Consider the following 20,828-nt stretch of genomic DNA (forward strand, 5'->3'; position numbering starts at 1 on the left):
CAATCCTTTTTTGTCTTGTCAGATGGTTGAAGACGTATGTTTGTAATGGCTTTACTTTTTTGGTTGATGTTTTCTAAACTGATTTGTTTGCTTTTAAAGAGAGCTTTAACTCCGAAATACACTAGAAAAGATTTTTAGATGTTTTAGATTATATGTGGTTTTAAATAGTATACCTTTTTCCTTCCAATTTTGTCTAAACAATGGTTTTACTATCTAATAAGCCGTTCTGATTATAACAGACTACTTGGGAGGTAATGTTTAGATCCGGTTTATTTCCTCATATCTAGACTATAGGTCCCACCAAGCATTCGGTGAGTAACGGTAGAATTTGTTGCGAACCATGGAGTGAAAACGTTTCTTACATTTGGACAATTATATTTTAAAGTATTTGCAGACCCAAGTTAAGGTAGATTTTCTGGGAATAAGTTGCTGCCTTTACATCTAAGTACTTTATGTAGAAATGTCTTCTAACCGACTCTATTTGAGCCTGCATCACCTCCTTTATATTAGGTGTGTCCGTTAACATATAAGGTGATCTCGTTTAGCTTATGCTGTATGAACATGCGCATTATAAAGTCATTTATAAAGCATCGCGTGCGATTGAATATCCGCAGTAGTGAAAGAAACAAATGTGGCAAAACAGTTTTGCTCATGAACCTGGTGAAGCTTATGTTTCTTGTGTATGTGTGATAGAGATATAAGAATATAACAGGTTTAACTGGTTATTGCCTACAATGCAAATATACGAGCCCCTGTAAAATTAACATACACATATTTGCCCTTTGATAACTGTTTATTCAAGTGGAGTGCCAATAAATTGTCAGTTGGAATGGAAAGTTAAACAAGCCGATATGTATGTTCTAGTTCCAGTTGAGATTGTCAGCTTTGATGAATTGCTGAGAGAGTACTCATAGAAAATGGCAGGTGAAGTTGCATGTATAGTAACGATGCTTACTAACATCACACCTTCTACACTGCTCCAGCAAATGCTTGAAAAATGTGTTTTCTCGGACAAAAGATACATACCTGATGCAAAAAGTGTTATTCTAACTTATACTTAATTTCATATCCGACATGGACAATCTTAGAACTCTCAGCATTATAACGTAGTATTCACGACCCACATGGAACATTGCAAAAGTAGCATTAACTAATTACGTGCAACATAGTAGATATAGTATTCGTGATCTACAGAGAACATTGCAAAAGTAGTATTAACTAATTACGTGCAACATAGTAGATATAGTATTCGTGATCTACAGGGAACATTGCAAAAGTAGTATTAACTAATTACGTGCAGCATGGTAGATGTAGTATTCGTGATCTACAGGGAACATTGCAAAAGTAGTATTAACTAATTACGTGCAACATAGTAGATGTAGTATTCGTGATCTACAGGGAACATTGCAAAAGTAGTATGAACTAATTACGTGCAACATAGTAGATGTAGTATTCGTGATCTACAGGGAACATTGCAAAAGTAGTATTAACTAATTACGTGCAACATAGTAGATATAGTATTCGTGATCTACAGGGAACATTGCAAAAGTAGTATTAACTAATTACGTGCAACATAGTAGATGTAGTATTCGTGATCTACAGGGAACATTGCAAAAGTAGTATTAACTAATTACGTGCAGCATGGTAGATGTAGTATTCGTGATCTACAGGGAACATTGCAAAAGTAGTATTAACTAATTACGTGCAACATAGTAGATGTAGTATTCGTGATCTACAGGGAACATTGCAAAAGTAGTATTAACTAATTACGTGCAACATAGTAGATGTAGTATTCGTGATCTACAGGGAACATTGCAAAAGTAGTATTAACTAATTACGTGCAACATAGTAGATGTAGTATTCGTGATCTACAGGGAACGTTGCAAAAGTAGTATTAACTAATTACGTGCAACATAGTAGATGTAGTATTCGTGATCTACAGGGAACATTGCAAAAGTAGTATTAACTAATTACGTGCAACATAGTAGATGTAGTATTCGTGATCTACAGGGAACATTGCAAAAGTAGTATGAACTAATTACGTGCAACATAGTAGATGTAGTATTCGTGATCTACAGGGAACATTGCAAAAGTAGTATGAACTAATTACGTGCAACATAGTAGATGTAGTATTCGTGATCTACAGGGAACATTGCAAAAGTAGTATTAACTAATTACGTGCAACATAGTAGATGTAGTATTCGTGATCTACAGGGAACATTGCAAAAGTAGTATTAACTAATTACGTGCAGCATGGTAGATGTAGTATTCGTGATCTACAGGGAACATTGCAAAAGTAGTATGAACTAATTACGTGCAACATAGTAGATGTAGTATTCGTGATCTACAGGGAACATTGCAAAAGTAGTATTAACTAATTACGTGCAGCATGGTAGATGTAGTATTCGTGATCTACAGGGAACATTGCAAAAGTAGTATTAACTAATTACGTGCAGCATGGTAGATGTAGTATTCGTGATCTACAGGGAACATTGCAAAAGTAGTATTAACTAATTACGTGCAGCATGGTAGATGTAGTATTCGTGATCTACAGGGAACATTGCAAAAGTAGTATGAACTAATTACGTGCAACATAGTAGATGTAGTATTCGTGATCTACAGGGAACATTGCAAAAGTAGTATTAACTAATTACGTGCAGCATGGTAGATGTAGTATTCGTGATCTACAGGGAACATTGCAAAAGTAGTATTAACTAATTACGTGCAACATAGTAGATGTAGTATTCGTGATCTACAGGGAACATTGCAAAAGTAGTATTAACTAATTACGTGCAGCATGGTAGATGTAGTATTCGTGATCTACAGGGAACATTGCAAAAGTAGTATTAACTAATTACGTGCAACATAGTAGATGTAGTATTCGTGATCTACAGGGAACATTGCAAAAGAAGTATTAACTAATTACGTGCAGCATGGTAGATGTAGTATTCGTGATCTACAGGGAACATTGCAAAAGTAGTATTAACTAATTACGTGCAACATAGTAGATGTAGTATTCGTGATCTACAGGGAACATTGCAAAAGTAGTATGAACTAATTACGTGCAACATAGTAGATGTAGTATTCGTGATCTACAGGGAACATTGCAAAAGTAGTATTAACTAATTACGTGCAACATAGTAGATATAGTATTCGTGATCTACAGGGAACATTGCAAAAGTAGTATTAACTAATTACGTGCAACATAGTAGATGTAGTATTCGTGATCTACAGGGAACATTGCAAAAGTAGTATTAACTAATTACGTGCAGCATGGTAGATGTAGTATTCGTGATCTACAGGGAACATTGCAAAAGTAGTATTAACTAATTACGTGCAACATAGTAGATGTAGTATTCGTGATCTACAGGGAACATTGCAAAAGTAGTATTAACTAATTACGTGCAACATAGTAGATGTAGTATTCGTGATCTACAGGGAACATTGCAAAAGTAGTATGAACTAATTACGTGCAACATAGTAGATGTAGTATTCGTGATCTACAGGGAACATTGCAAAAGTAGTATTAACTAATTACGTGCAACATAGTAGATGTAGTATTCGTGATCTACAGGGAACATTGCAAAAGTAGTATTAACTAATTACGTGCAGCATGGTAGATGTAGTATTCGTGATCTACAGGGAACATTGCAAAAGTAGTATTAACTAATTACGTGCAACATAGTAGATGTAGTATTCGTGATCTACAGGGAACATTGCAAAAGTAGTATTAACTAATTACGTGCAGCATGGTAGATGTAGTATTCGTGATCTACAGGGAACATTGCAAAAGTAGTATTAACTAATTACGTGCAGCATGGTAGATGTAGTATTCGTGATCTACAGGGAACATTGCAAAAGTAGTATTAACTAATTACGTGCAGCATGGTAGATGTAGTATTCGTGATCTACAGGGAACATTGCAAAAGTAGTATTAACTAATTACGTGCAGCATGGTAGATGTAGTATTCGTGATCTACAGGGAACATTGCAAAAGTAGTATTAACTAATTACGTGCAACATAGTAGATGTAGTATTCGTGATCTACAGGGAACATTGCAAAAGTAGTATGAACTAATTACGTGCAGCATGGTAGATGTAGTATTCGTGATCTACAGGGAACATTGCAAAAGTAGTATTAACTAATTACGTGCAGCATGGTAGATGTAGTATTCGTGATCTACAGGGAACATTGCAAAAGTAGTATTAACTAATTACGTGCAGCATGGTAGATGTAGTATTCGTGATCTACAGGGAACATTGCAAAAGTAGTATTAACTAATTACGTGCAGCATGGTAGATGTAGTATTCGTGATCTACAGGGAACATTGCAAAAGTAGTATGAACTAATTACGTGCAGCATGGTAGATGTAGTATTCGTGATCTACAGGGAACATTGCAAAAGTAGTATTAACTAATTACGTGCAGCATGGTAGATGTAGTATTCGTGATCTACAGGGAACATTGCAAAAGTAGTATTAACTAATTACGTGCAACATAGTAGATGTAGTATTCGTGATCTACAGGGAGCATTGCAAAAGTAGTATTAACTAATTACGTGCAACATAGTAGATGTAGTATTCGTGATCTACAGGGAACGTTGCAAAAGTAGTATGAACTAATTACGTGCAGCATGGTAGATGTAGTATTCGTGATCTACAGGGAACATTGCAAAAGTAGTATTAACTAATTACGTGCAGCATGGTAGATATAGTATTCGTGATCTACAGGGAACATTGCAAAAGTAGTATTAACTAATTACGTGCAGCATGGTAGATGTAGTATTCGTGATCTACAGGGAACATTGCAAAAGTAGTATTAACTAATTACGTGCAACATAGTAGATGTAGTATTCGTGATCTACAGGGAACATTGCAAAAGTAGTATGAACTAATTACATGCAACATAGTAGATGTAGTATTCGTGATCTACAGGGAACATTGCAAAAGTAGTATTAACTAATTACGTGCAACATAGTAGATATAGTATTCGTGATCTACAGGGAACATTGCAAAAGTAGTATTAACTAATTACGTGCAACATAGTAGATGTAGTATTCGTGATCTACAGGGAACATTGCAAAAGTAGTATTAACTAATTACGTGCAGCATGGTAGATGTAGTATTCGTGATCTACAGGGAACATTGCAAAAGTAGTATTAACTAATTACGTGCAACATAGTAGATGTAGTATTCGTGATCTACAGGGAACATTGCAAAAGTAGTATTAACTAATTACGTGCAACATAGTAGATGTAGTATTCGTGATCTACAGGGAACATTGCAAAAGTAGTATGAACTAATTACGTGCAACATAGTAGATGTAGTATTCGTGATCTACAGGGAACATTGCAAAAGTAGTATGAACTAATTACGTGCAACATAGTAGATGTAGTATTCGTGATCTACAGGGAACATTGCAAAAGTAGTATTAACTAATTACGTGCAACATAGTAGATGTAATATTCGTGATCTACAGGGAACATTGCAAAAGTAGTATTAACTAATTACGTGCAACATAGTAGATGTAGTATTCGTGATCTACAGGGAACATTGCAAAAGTAGTATTAACTAATTACGTGCAGCATGGTAGATGTAGTATTCGTGATCTACAGGGAACATTGCAAAAGTAGTATTAACTAATTACGTGCAACATAGTAGATGTAGTATTCGTGATCTACAGGGAACATTGCAAAAGTAGTATTAACTAATTACGTGCAGCATGGTAGATGTAGTATTCGTGATCTACAGGGAACATTGCAAAAGTAGTATTAAATAATTACGTGCAGCATGGTAGATGTAGTATTCGTGATCTACAGGGAACATTGCAAAAGTAGTATTAACTAATTACGTGCAGCATGGTAGATGTAGTATTCGTGATCTACAGGGAACATTGCAAAAGTAGTATTAACTAATTACGTGCAGCATGGTAGATGTAGTATTCGTGATCTACAGGGAACATTGCAAAAGTAGTATTAACTAATTACGTGCAACATAGTAGATGTAGTATTCGTGATCTACAGGGAACATTGCAAAAGTAGTATGAACTAATTACGTGCAGCATGGTAGATGTAGTATTCGTGATCTACAGGGAACATTGCAAAAGTAGTATTAACTAATTACGTGCAGCATGGTAGATGTAGTATTCGTGATCTACAGGGAACATTGCAAAAGTAGTATTAACTAATTACGTGCAGCATGGTAGATGTAGTATTCGTGATCTACAGGGAACATTGCAAAAGTAGTATTAACTAATTACGTGCAGCATGGTAGATGTAGTATTCGTGATCTACAGGGAACATTGCAAAAGTAGTATGAACTAATTACGTGCAGCATGGTAGATGTAGTATTCGTGATCTACAGGGAACATTGCAAAAGTAGTATTAACTAATTACGTGCAGCATGGTAGATGTAGTATTCGTGATCTACAGGGAACATTGCAAAAGTAGTATTAACTAATTACGTGCAACATAGTAGATGTAGTATTCGTGATCTACAGGGAACATTGCAAAAGTAGTATTAACTAATTACGTGCAACATAGTAGATGTAGTATTCGTGATCTACAGGGAACGTTGCAAAAGTAGTATGAACTAATTACGTGCAGCATGGTAGATGTAGTATTCGTGATCTACAGGGAACATTGCAAAAGTAGTATTAACTAATTACGTGCAGCATGGTAGATATAGTATTCGTGATCTACAGGGAACATTGCAAAAGTAGTATTAACTAATTACGTGCAGCATGGTAGATGTAGTATTCGTGATCTACAGGGAACATTGCAAAAGTAGTATTAACTAATTACGTGCAACATAGTAGATGTAGTATTCGTGATCTACAGGGAACATTGCAAAAGTAGTATTAACTAATTACGTGCAACATAGTAGATATAGTATTCGTGATCTACAAGGAACATTGCAAAAGTGGTATTAACTAATTACGTGCAGCATGGTAGATGTAGTATTCGTGATCTACAGGGAACATTGCAAAAGTAGTATTAACTAATTACGTGCAACATAGTAGATGTAGTATTCGTGATCTACAGGGAACATTGCAAAAGTAGTATTAACTAATTACGTGCAACATATTAGATGTAGTATTCGTGATCTACAGGGAACATTGCAAAAGTAGTATTAAATAATTACGTGCAACATAGTAGATGTAGTATTCGTGATCTACAGGGAGCATTGCAAATGTAGTATTAACTAATTACATGCAGCATTGCAGAAGTAGTATTCACTAGTTTCGTGTGGGTGTGTAATATTACGAATGTCAGAGGAAACAAGGAAAATCAGTGTAAACAGGCCCGTTGTCTAGGATTCATTTTCCACTAAGTGTATTTCCACGTATCTGGGTTGACAGTACCTCCAAATAATATTCGGGTTATTAATATTTTTGTAAGTTTATATGTCTACATACCAAATTTGTTACCAAATTCCAATCCCCACACATAGGTGTTGATTGACAAATGTGTCAATTAGTTCATAACAGAATCTAGGTTCATCGTTTTTAGGTTTGTATACATTTACAAGTGTCATTCCAGTACCATCAGTAGGTCAAAAGAGTCCTCTTTTTTAAACTTATGGGCATCAGTTTCTATATTAGTATGAAATAATATGGCACCCGTCATGTACTGGATTAATATGGTGCAATGGTGTTTTCCAGTCTTAGAATTACTTGGTATGAAGAAAAAACATTTGCCATCTCGAAAATAGAACTTTTACCAATTAATTAATAAATAGAGTGATTACAGACCCTGAAGTCGAAATCCAAGATGGTAATCAGATACTGACTGAACAGATGAACTTCTATAAGAGTCTGTGTAACATTGCGGATGATACAGATTATGGCAATGCTATGTTATAAATTAAACACACCAGTATCAGACTCAACCAAGCAGACGATTTAGAAATGTCCATCGACTTAGAGAAATTGACCAAAGCAATGAAAACAATTGTTGTTGTCAGACTTACAAGTGACAAGATGGCGGAAGAAGACTGAGGTTAAAACATGTGAAGAGGAAGAGGAAGAACATCCATGTTAGTATGACATCTCATACTGGAATTGGAACTGACCAAAGCAATCAAAACCATGAATAATAATAAAAGTCCCGGTATTGACGAAATTCCTATTGACCGCATTCTTGACTCATGATTAACTTATGGGTAAATTTAAAACATTTGCTTTATGTACTTTAGTATATATTTCTGTTTCCTTCCCCAAACTTCCGAAATAATTACAGTTGGCCTGAATAAGGTATTGTTCAATTTCATTTTGAATGACAAGAAGGATACAATAAAGAGGGAAAGTTAGTAAGGAAACATGAGCAAAGGAAAATCATTAAACGCAGATCGAGAAGAATATTGCCAAGAAATCCCAGACCTTTAACTGCTTCTACAGCAAATGGATGCCGTTAACGTATATACCTGACGCACCCTAGTATTATTGCTATCTGAATGTGTACAACTATTACCAGTAGTAATGTGTACTATACTCATCATGTAGATCTATATCGTAAGAGACCACTGACGGGATCGGATGGTCAGACTCACTGACATGGTTGACACATGCCATCGGTTCCCAGTTGCGCTGATCGATGTATATGTTGTTGATCACTGGATTGTCTGGTCCAGACTCGATTATTTACAGCCCACCGCCAGATAGTTGGAATCTTGCGGCTCAAAACTAAACTCACTCACTGGCTCAAGAAGTATAAGCCACACCTTCAACTGCTTCCGCAGGACATAGATGTCTTAGTGCACTTGCTTGTGTCACTTGACTATTATTGCTATCTGTATGTGTACCAGTACCACTACCTACATATTAATGCATGCTATATTCACTTTCTGTGCGTGTATATGTCAGGAATCTAACTACTTCTACAGAATATGGACACCTTTAGAACAGAAACTAGTCAACCCTTCAGAATATATAGTTGAATCTCTCTGAATATGTACAACTATTACCAAGATACTAAAGTGTATCATATTTACTCTCTGTACATGTAAATACCAGATCTATAACAGCTTCCCGATGTCACATAAAATGGCATTCGTCACCACTCGCCCCTTTCCGTACCTCCAAGAAGCATGCTCTTGTCCCGGAATAACACGAGTTGGTGACGAATAAGAAAATGGATGCATTAGTGCATATACTTGACACATATTAGTGTCAGTGCTGTTTGAATATGTACACGTATTACAACTATATTATATAGTAGTATATCTATGTTCACTGCTTGTATATGTATATGCCATGGTGTGACTAAAAATTTAAGAAATAAAAAAGAAGTGGCTTATGTCATTTGGCTGTGCAATTGATGGAAGATTGTCAGACGTTTCTGAGAAGTTGATGCCTTGGAGGCTGCAGAATGTACAGGTAGTGTGCTCTTGTTGTGCGTGTACATATTTGTATGTGTATCATTTAATACAGCTTTTCTCAGAACCGTTTAAAATAGGGAAACAAATTCATATGTGTTTTAGGACATGAATGTCTTGACGGAGTTATAAAAAGAGGACCCACATGTGGACAGATAACTACGGGTGGGGAATATTAGGGACAGCGTCTTCTTGTTTCAGAATAATTCGGGTATGTGTTTTGGGTCGTGTGTTGTTGTGTTTAGACGACTGTTTTCAGTCTGCTAAGTTTTTGTTAAAATCTACGTTATGAAATTTGGTATACTTTGTCTCGGTGTAATGCATCCATTTAGTCTTATCCGGTCCTGAGTATCATAATGTCTGATATCGCCATACATTTTGACATAAAACTTACCTGTTGTTAAGAACAAAATTCCAGACTGGCATCTTGGTGTGGGTGGACTCCATTTTGTCTTAAATTTCATTGCAAATTTGAAATGTTATGGTCGCTCAGTGATAAAACTGTGCTATTAACCATTTATCTTCATATACGTTTGACAATGTACCATATCAATCATTTTCAGAGCAGTTTTAGTTGTCCTATGCAGATGACTGATATTCATATTTTTCTCGGTTCCTTGACTAAATATGGTTGTAAAGCTAGTAACTTAAATGTTTGTAGAAATCTTTATTGGGACTTGATAGCTTTACAGACTAATCCAGTATCAGTAGTACTACATTATTTGGCAGTTTGAGTATATTTGCGTTTTCCTCTAAGAGTTAGTATGATGCCATTTGTCCAAAGGAATTGTTACGTCGTTTTTTAAAAATTCTTGATGTCGCCTTACAATGCGCCAGGCATCAGTTGCTACTGTCATAAGTGTATTTACGTAGCAATACAAATGAATGAATTATGTAATATATATGTTGTGCATAAAACATTGTAACTAAATTACATGCAGACGGCTGGTTTTGTTTCAACTGCCCATCCTTGGTTAAAGACATAAACGAGTTACTCAATATGAGCCCGTGCAACTGAGTTTTTATGATATGACGCTGAGCCAAACGCTTATTAATATTGTATCTAATCCTTTAATGCATCAAGGTCTGCAATGATATTTTAGAAAAGAGACGACTCATTTTGAAAAGGTAGTATATATATGTTGGTATGTACATATGTGTGTGTGAATGTGTATGTGTGAGTATACATAGTACATATCTCATGATATTTATATAACCGTATAAATACATTTTGACTTAAAACCATTTTGACATATAACCGTATATTTTTGTGTCTCATAAATCGCTGTGCAATTGGTAGTAGAGGTATTGATTCGTTTTGTATGCACGTTTTATGTCTTATATACCCTACAAGTGAGATGACACGACAATATGGATGATTAACTTCTTTATATAACAACTGCGATGTTTGGGTACGGGGTTCTTCATGCATATTGGGGACAGATGGGGTACACCATCATTGACGTTGATCATCCATAAATTCGTGTCATCTCTATACTAGCAACTTCTAGAATGCCGCTTGAATCTTGGTTCAGAGAGAGACATTTCTTGACCCAACAAAAGCACAATCACATCATTGTATTAGAAGTAGACTGTAGTCCTCAACGCTAGCAAATAAGAAAAAGATGAAATAATACCATGTGGATTGTCTAAAACTCAAGGGATCTGCCTGACGTTTCACGATTTCTGAAAGTTCTGTCACAACATTTGATGTTTCAAGATTGTATATCAGCGAAGGGCAGATGTTGCCCCCGCGTCAACGTCATGCACACCTGCCTTTTAGACGTAATCTCTGTTTACAAGACAAAACTGGGGAAGTATAATGTGTTCACAGATCAAATCAAGTTTTATCTGAGCAGCTCTAATACTCGTCCACAGGTCTGCAGGCGTCAAGGGGAATGTTTAAGTGGGTCTTGTATAAATCAAAATCGTCAGTTTGGAGAGGAGTGTAATGGCTGGGGGAAGTATATCAACGTCTGGGATATCACAGTCGTAATTCTATATGGCATTGTGAATGTGTCTTTTGGTTGGTTAGTTTATTGTTTAACGCCGCTCTCAGGACTATTTCAGATATATGGCGACGGCCTGTACATAATGAAGTCTGGTCAAGACAATCCAGTGGTTAACATCATCTTTATCGCCGTTTCTCAGCTGGGTTGCTGGATATCTATTCTAATCCGGATTTCTAAGGGTCGAATGCGTCATCCACCGGGAAGACTTCATGTTCGAAATCATGATCTAAACTATGTACAGTATTGAGACGTAACGTCGCGATGCACGTGTTGTAACGTCCACAGAACAGGCCTGGCTGAGATGGAACGAGTCCCATGACAGGAACCAGCCAGGAACACCAGCTGGTCCAATCCTTGGATAACATTGCGAATAACATTATATGTGTCTATATCCATGCTGTAACACGGAACATGTACACAGAGCAGTCTGTGACAAGACTCAGGCTTACTTATACACAAGAAAAAGGTTAAAGGATAAAGTTAACGGAATAGGACATAAAGTGTTTAATACACTAGGGGAATACATGAAGTAGAGAATCCTGACCAACCCAAATGTCTCCTGCGGTCCCGTAGACAATTGCCTGCGTTCACCGAGAGCCAGCCACAGAGCGAGATTGCTAGTGAGTCCAAAGCTAGTGAGCCAAGAAACATATGCTGCTTTCATAGCTTGTTCTACGAAAACGTACAATTAGCGGGGAAATTTGATAATTCCATGAAATATTGTAGCGTGGTGAAAAGAGCGCAAGCGAACTGCGGGGCACATGGCAATTATCAACACTCCCATCGATGTTAGGTGGCACGGAAATGGCCTACCAATATTACCCGACACACGAGTTAATGCCAAAATCGTACTGTTTTGAGCGGCAGGTACATGTTATTATTTTCAAACAGTAGACACAAAACCATTATATGGTATTTCTCACTGTAGCCAAAAGAAACATTGCTCGAGCATTCATCTCTTCTAGTACTGCTACTCTATTACCGCTCATTCTGCATGTTCACCTGGCCAATGTGACATTTGGAAACTCGTTGTAAGGAGAGTGAAGGCTGCTTTTATGATCTCGAAACAGTTTAGCGAGAATGATGTTGATTGCAGATTGATCAAAGCGATGACATTTATTGTACTTGTGGATGCCTGTGTCACAGATAATGACGTCCATTGGGTTTCGCGGACACATGCACTTAGGACTCATGGCACAAGCCACTAAAGGTTTAATGACAGCCTCACGGATCCACCGCTCGTTGTGAAGCAACAGGAAGCCACCGTGGTCTTCAGCGACTGGAGCTAAACTACACACGTCTTCCTTCATGTAGTTCATTGTCTCCTTCAGAGTATGCTGCGCCACCGAGTGGACATCAGCGTAGGTAATGATGCCTCGGATCTCCACGTCATCAAGCAGTTGGGGCATTGTCTTGTTCCAGAACCGCACAGATGAGTCCACCCATACCAAGATGTCCGCCTTTGGGAGGTTAGCCTGGGGAAATATGGCAGTGAGAAAAAAACAACAGTTTTTTAAAGATAATATCTTTCAAAAATCATTTATGGGTGACGTAAGCCTGGAATTGTGTTTGTAATAATAAGTAGGGTTTATGTCAAATGATATAGCGATATCTCACACATGTTTGGGTGGTGGCCTGAGGAAACATGGGTGTGAGAAAGAAACAGATTTTTGAAAGAAAATAAACTAGCCTTCCATCAACTATCTGAGGAGACGTTTGCCTCTTTAATCTGTGTCCAGATTAGTCATCGTACATGTCTGGGATGTTTTGTAATGTAACAAAAAAGATCTGATTTTTGTCACAAAAGAAAGTCTTCAAAGAGTAAACGTTTGTAATTGTCATGTTGTTTTTTTCAATATTTCTTTCTACATTCTTCGTTACGGCTGTTCGTCAGTGAATCACAAACGTTGGAAGGCTAACTGATGCTAAGAATGGCGTGTTCATGTATTAAATAACAGCGATTCACTTGTGTTAAGACTTGCATTGCAGACGATGCGACTTCATTTAGCAGCTGTCCTGTGGTTCGTTCGACAGGCCGAAACGATTACCCACATGGGCACAACGTGTGAAGCCCATTTCCGTTGTCTTGATATTGCTGGAAGATTGCTGAAAGCGGCGGAAAACCATATTCACTCACCCACTCACTCATGTAGTATGGATGATTGTCAGGTTCAGAAGCTGCATCGGCTGATATCAGACATCATCAAACACTCATGTGATGTCATTCAGCACACATCATACCTGTATGATGAAAGATTTCCATGCGTAACACTGTAGATCCTGCAGCCTCGGGGGCATCAACTCCACTGGGAAACGTCGTAGTTCACAACGACAATCCATCACCAACTATGCTTGCAAGTACAACAAAACAAAATGATATGAATGTTTATCGATATCAGAAAAAATATTTCTCACATACAACTATATTCCTTTTATTAATTACAGATGTGGTTACGCTTTTTGCGTAATTGTTCTGCAAACATACGCAGAAAAAGTAATTAGCAATGCATTGTTCGGTGCAAATCGGTATTGTTTTGTGTTCAGATGTCTGAGAGAGCTTACTCTGGAATGTTTTGACTCTTTTCAGAGCACGATCAGTATTGATATACACCATAAACAGAATATTTACAACCAGGTAGAACCCATTTCACGACACGATATAGGCTTTTTCTTGCATTTGTCTGAGTATGTCAACTTTTTTACTTGACCCCAAGATACCCTTTGTATGATGCATTGTTAGGTGCTGATAGTGTTTGGTTTAGTATCGATTGCTGTGTACATAGCGATTGGTGTGTGCAAAGTGCGTGTCAGCAATGCATTGTTATTTGTAAATGGCCCAAGTGTTGCTTAATCAGGAAACATAGAGACTAATAATGCACTGGTATGTAATGTACGGTAATATCTAAATGTGTCCAGACGGATCGAACTCAACCAGGCTCCCCGAAGCTAGTGAGCCCCCTTCTGGAAATACAACCATGGAAAAGAATAAGGGAACATATTAAAGTGTTCCGTTATTTATTTCCAGAATTTCTCCCACAGTGCAATACATACATTGAGAAGAAACCCGGAAAAGACTGAAGGAACACTTGTACTTTCATGTGTTCCTATATTCCTTTCCATGACTATACATATAAACTCTCTATAACCAATAGGCACACTTTTATATAATCTAACCACTTGACCACTGGACTGTGACTATTGGTTTGTGTGATCCGGGATGGTTAGGTGGTTCATGCAGCAGGCCTCAGCGACTTCATCGACTTCATCGATATGGTTTCATCCTCGTTCGTGCATTGCTGATTACCACAAACGTGTACACGACACTTAGTAATATGCTTAGCCTATCTCCCGAAACAGTCTTTATTATCACAGTTCACGTTTTGTTATCAAGTCACCTTTTCTCGTTGCCATGGTAAAAGTCCTAGATCATAGTACACAAATGTGTAGCTACTGATGAGTGGAAAGACGTTCTGATGGAGATTCCGGATGAGACCCTGAGATTCGTTGAAGTGGTTGTCGGAGGCTGCAGTTGCAAACATGACTCTCTTGCCGGAAGGGGGTTCTGGGAATAGCCCCATCATGAGACTCAGATGTTCGTGGTTGAGATCCGTCATTGTGGACAAGACGCTTCTGAGGTTGTCTTCGGGTGTTGTAGGCTGGGGTTGAGGACAGAAGGACTCAGCACAAGCCTTGCCTGGGGACAGGAACGGGATCAACGCACTAAGACGTAAATGCGTTTTTGATTAACATATTTTGATTAACAAATGGTTTGTACCAGAGATAAACGTGCTTACATATGATACACGTGATAATACCATGCTCCTGGATCATTAACTAGTTTTAAGCACCCAGTGTCATTATTGTTAAAAAGAAGGATGGAAGAACATCTAGGGACCAAATTCCCAGAAAAAAACCCAGTCGCATGATCACACGAAACAAAATAGAAAAAGCAGGTAAGGGAGTACTACACAATCTTCTGTTTATTTCCAGAACAACATTCCAGCCATACAGCATCTGTTTTGAGCATCTTGAGGTACATTAGCTGAAACTGCCGTTGGGCCCAAACCAATCACGGATCTGGGCCCACTTCTACAAAGCGATTTTAGTGCTACGACTATCATAAGTCTATAATGGAGAATGTGAGTTACACTCATTGAAGCGCTAAGATCGCTTTGTGCAAGTGGACCCTGGTCCAAAGAACATGTTCCCGACACACTAACGTGAGGGAATTTAAATGTTATTCCTAAGGCGATGTATCAAGCTGCAGACCTGAGGTACAGACACTGACCTGGGTGGTCCACCTCCTGTTCACATGGATTCACGGCAGTTTTCTTCCACAGGCCACGGACTTGTAATTCTGAAACAAAACAATCGTGACAATTATTCTAAATTCCCGTGCTAACTAAAAATAGGAACGGTTTGCTATATCACGTGATCATATTTTTTCCTGTTTCATACCTTTCCAGACTGCAGTACTTACACCGTAAATGCTTGACTGATGGCTTGTGTTTAGCATAAAGTTACCTTAAAGGTTTAAATGTAGTGAGATGTTGTGTAGTTACCCATGTGTCTTCAGAGTCCGAGAAACCTAATACGAGGACATATAACACCCCTGGTTAACTAGGTACGTTACAGGCTGATCCTGACCCGTGAAGATCCGGGTAGAATTGGTCTTCAGTAACTCATGCTTGTCCTAACAGGATGTCGGATGCCGGATTTGTTGACACATGTCATCGTGTCACGATTGCTAAAAGCAAAGCTCATGCTGTTGATCACTTCACTGTCTGGTCAAAACTCGATTATTTTCAGACAGCCGCCATATAGTGGGAATATTACTGAGTGTGGAGTAAAACAACAAACCAAAAAACCCAAGAGGTTGGTCCTGGATACTGATGAAAATTCAGTGTAGTTGAATTTACGATGGAGAAATGGCTGTAAAACGCTTAAAGGACAACGGTTATAATGAAGGTCTTAACCGAAAACACCCAGGGGAACGTTTAAGGCCCAGTCCTTTATTACAGAGATATCACATTCAGTGTCGCATCTGATCTGTGTATATAAATTCAAAATGACCTAAGTGTTCGACAAGAGAGGTAGACGAAAACAAGTTTCTCGTCGCGAATGTTTCTGTCATGTCACTCAGGGAGTTTTCTTCAATCAATGTTTCATCTAGATATGTCAGTATATTCTGTTAATGTTATGCTGTCAGAGTAATTTACTAAATGTGCCCTGACTTTATAACGTAGTGTTATAGTTATATGCTATGACGCTTTCACGGTTGTTATTGAAGTATGTGTGTGTTATGTGTGCTTACAAAAGAATGTGAACCCTGAAGGCGAACACATGGTGTCATCACTGGCTTTCTGTGAACAGTTCATAATACTTTCATCTCTAATTTGCAACTATTTCACGATATGGAAACTGTTTCAGCAGATATAACTATCAGGCCTAGACCGTATGAATTAGTCCGTAAAATGTACCATATACTTGTTTAATAAAAATGGTATTACACGGAAGGTCGTTTAGTATCCTCTATTACTTTAATAATTCTACCTACAAATGAGTAACATTCATCTCTGCTGTTAAATTTGCAGAGGCTGTAAATCACATCACAGGATCGGTGTGTCAGGCTCTATGACTTGGCCGATGCATGATATTGATCACTGGATTGTCTGGTCCAGACTCGATTATTTACAGACCGCCGTTATACAACCCTTGAGTGAGGTGTGAAACAACATAAAAACAAGTAGATAAACTTTACCTTGAATTTTCCGTGTGTAGTCCTCCAACAAAACATCAAAACTGACTTTCTGAAGTGGAACTGGAACACAGAGTCTCGTATAAGTCTCGTATCGTATAGCACTTCATCAGCAGTTTCAAGTGCATGTGCAGAGAGCTGTAATAGTCTGTATGTGTATGAACCCGTACTCGTGTACATATCCTTGAAGAGTTGTACATATCCTTGAAGAGTTTCTGCGTGTGCTTGAACGCGAACTTGTGCGTGTATGTTTGTGTATGTGAAGTAACCCTCAGCAAAATCCATTATCGAAATTGATAGAATCATTAACCGACAGCACACCAACCAATAAGAATTTTATTTGACAATGTCAGTAACATGGTATATGTAATGTATGTATTTCACCTGGTTGTACCAGATCCACTAACTGTTCCAGGTGAGAAAAATCAAAAAGTCCTCTTCCAGCTGGAAAAAAAATAAACATTATGCAGTCTCCGTGTCTCCTGTCAATAAATAACCTCATAAGGACATGGTGTTAAGTCAGCTCCATGAGAAAACGTCTCCCTTTTCGGCGTCTTAAGTTTCAAAGGTTACATTTCAATCTAAAATCTCATGCTCGATTCTGCTTTATCTCTAGCGAGGGGAAAGCGATAGGGGAAGGAAGTTCTGTTAAACCGTGTTTGAAATGTGGGTGAACACATCACGAATATCATATCCTTTCAATGCCCGAGTTCCATTACTACTTACACACCAGTCTGGTTACATAAGCTGGGATCTTCGTCTGGGAGACAAGGACAATGATGAACACAGCGATGATCAACACTGGAACAAGACCGTGATATTACGATAAAATATTGAGTACGTGGAGTTTAGTTTCACGTTAACAACATTTCAGAAATATCATGTCGGGGGACACCAGAACTGGGCTTTACACCTTGTGCCCATGTGGGGAGTCGAATCCGGGTCTCCGGCGTGACTACTCATTTACGTGTGTCTTAAGTGTGTGTCTAGTGGTTAAAACATTGGCTTGTCATGGGGAAGATTCCCCAAATGGCTACAAACTGGTATCCACACATTATTTATTTTGGCCACGATGTCGTACACAGCTCATCTGAGGCGGCTACACAAAGGTGTCCTCACAAATTCCTATTGAAACATGACTGTCTTATTATAACGGGAGTGCGCTATTCACAACAACAACAAAACACAAAATATAAAAAATGCCACCAAACCACCGAAGTACTGGTTTGGTGGTTGGCAGCCAACGTTTTAAACGGGCGGAGATGGAAATAGAAGGGAAATGAAGGGAGAAATCTCATTAAACGACAGCGAACGTGTTGAAACAGAGCTAATTGTACATAAACAGATTCATCCTCTGATAATATTTTTTTTCATAAGTGTTTCCTTTGTAGGGTGACCGAAATATCTCCATGGAATATATTCGGCATAAGCACCATATATAAATAACAGATGGCATTCCTCTTCGATATCATCGGTACAAACAGGGCCAGTGTCTGTTTACGGACAGTATTGATCATTATATCTGTAAAACCAAGTATAAATCTAATAACTGTTTATTGCTTTATTGCTTGTAATCTTTAATGGATATCTCTCAGGTTTTATAATTGTTTTAAAGGACCTTATACAATCTAGAATTTAAACTAAGGGTATTCATCCAATTTTGACCAAACATACCAACGTCGCTCTGACGAAATCCGTTCATAAAAAGCCACTCGTTACCAACACTTAGCAAAATCCATACATATCAAAATCCATATGAAAATAACAGGTATCGTAGTTTTGATGCCCATGTTACATAAGCAAGATTGTCTAAATTAAGCAGCATGTTATAAGACTTTGGGGGTAGACGTTGTACGCATTTTTTGTATTTTAAACCATTACTTTATTCAACAAGTTAATATAAAGTGGCTATCTTGCACATTCTCCATATATCATATAGTGTAGTGTTTAGGATCTTCTTACTTGACAATAGATGTATATTTTCAATCGGTTCAAAAGTCTGGAAACCCCATAATTCTGCCCCACACAAAAGCATTGTTGAATGTGTGCATCGAAAAGTGATATTGATGCTAATGGATAGAGTGATTAAAGGAAATACATCAGACCTTTTTCGCTTCTTGTTTTGTTGATGAGGCAACATCAGTTTCAATGTATAATTAAAAAGTATTCCAAGCTATTTGTATTCAAAAACTTGTCATTATATGATCATTTTTCGCTATTATCACGTTGCCCATCCCTTCTAAATACAGCAATATTTGACTTAACAAGTTTTACATTCATTCATCCGAAATGTCCAGTTTGTTCTGTAAATCTACCACTGAGTCCGATGCTAATACCACGTCGTCAGCAAACAGTACATTAAAATCTCCAACATATCAGGTTTTAGTTGTACACCATGTTTGCCTTTATGAATAATGTCATTTTCTAATTCCCTAATGAAGAAGGATTCGACCCCGTTCATCTCCGAGTATTTGTATGCTTGATCATATTAAGTATCAGTTCTTTCTCATCGAAAGGAAATCTCCAAGGTAATATTGTCTCTGATGTCACAGCTTTGGAATTAGGCCCCACTTTCAGCACATGCTCCGGTGTCTCCAATGCTGCTTATCTGTATCCTGTGGCGTGATAACTCTGAAACTTCTGTGCTCAGGTGATATCGAGCTAAACCCTGGCCCAGAAACATTTCAAATGCTTCAAAAGTGGCACATTAGTTACTGAGCCGGATACATGTTGTACAACCCGAAACCAACCCAACGACTCGACTACAACCCGAAACCAACCCAACGACTCTACTACAACCTGAAACCAACCCAACGACTACAACCTGAAACCAACCCAACGACTCGACTACAACCTGAAACCAACCCAACGACTCGACTACAACCCGAAACCAACCCAACGACTCGACTACAACCCGAAGAACGCTGACAACACGATGCCCCAAGCACTCTCACTACACCAGAACGGATTTCACCGCACCTAATCTTACGACAAGCATAGTCGCCCTTTGGGGCAAGCATCGGTTGCTGAAGACCTTTTCTATCCCGGATTTTAACAGGCCTCCAGGGCAACTACTATGCCTTGAAATCCCCATGGCGGGTGTATCGAAGTAATCAGCCAACAATACAGTGCTATATTGCTCGTAGAGTACGCTTAGTCCCTGAATATACATAATTTTGATAGTAACGAATAAACCAGTTTAAATTGAATAGGAGCTCTTGTGATGTGGGAGATTGAAGAAATGGAAATACAGATTTGCTTTTTTAGGTTTTAGCATTGCAGGGAGGGTTAGTCAGTTGGGAAAATAATGTGCCTCGGGGACTGTGAGACAGACCACGTTGCTCTGGCATTCGTTTTACAATACTCGCCTATGAGTCTGCCTCAAAAGGATAGCGTGTTTATCTTAGCTAGTTTTCCGGCCATCTGTATGGAACTGTTACAAAGTACAGTGTATTTGTAAAACGAATGGCATAAGCCAATTTCCTATAACTGAATTGCTATCAAGATGAAGTAATAAACATCAACTGAAAGGACTTGCCTGTCGGTTTCCTGTGATGAACTGTACGGCATGTTCTCATTTTGAAATATCTATTGACAAATCAAGTTCAGGTATCTTGCGACAATCCTGTCTCAAGGGACAAGGTCTATCTACCGTGTAATATCATCCAGTAGGGGACCCATTGT

The 20,828-nt window shown here is 38.1% G+C and overlaps 1 protein-coding gene across 1 annotated transcript; it reads right to left on the bottom strand.

Annotated features, from left to right (window-relative positions):
- Nucleotides 1-11,872: 11,872 nt before the first annotated feature.
- On the bottom strand, nt 11,873-20,828 carry LOC137276634 (uncharacterized). Its single transcript, XM_067808244.1, has 8 exons — nt 20,683-20,828; nt 17,871-17,945; nt 17,529-17,588; nt 17,148-17,207; nt 15,675-15,743; nt 14,782-15,080; nt 13,628-13,732; nt 11,873-12,861 (listed from the first exon to the last, which is right to left on the bottom strand). Exons 1-8 carry the CDS (start codon nt 20,720-20,722, stop codon nt 12,385-12,387), a joined length of 1,185 nt encoding a protein of 394 aa, XP_067664345.1. The 5' UTR covers nt 20,723-20,828; the 3' UTR covers nt 11,873-12,384.

Source organism: Haliotis asinina, chromosome 3 (assembly GCF_037392515.1).
Source record: "Haliotis asinina isolate JCU_RB_2024 chromosome 3, JCU_Hal_asi_v2, whole genome shotgun sequence".
NCBI classification, from domain to species: Eukaryota; Metazoa; Mollusca; class Gastropoda; order Lepetellida; family Haliotidae; genus Haliotis; species Haliotis asinina.

What these genes read in the sequence shown, in the direction of transcription:
- LOC137276634 (XM_067808244.1), bottom strand. Translation starts at nt 20,722, where the DNA reads ATGAGAACATGCCGTACAGTTCATCACAGGAAACCGACAG. An exon ending in TCATCACAGGAAACCGACAG is followed by an intron (nt 17,946 to 20,682) that starts GCAAGTCCTTTC and finishes GTCTTGTTCCAG; the next exon opens with TGTTGATCATCGCTGTGTTC. An exon ending in GGAAATCTTTCATCATACAG is followed by an intron (nt 12,862 to 13,627) that starts GTATGATGTGTG and finishes ATATTTCCCCAG; the next exon opens with GCTAACCTCCCAAAGGCGGA.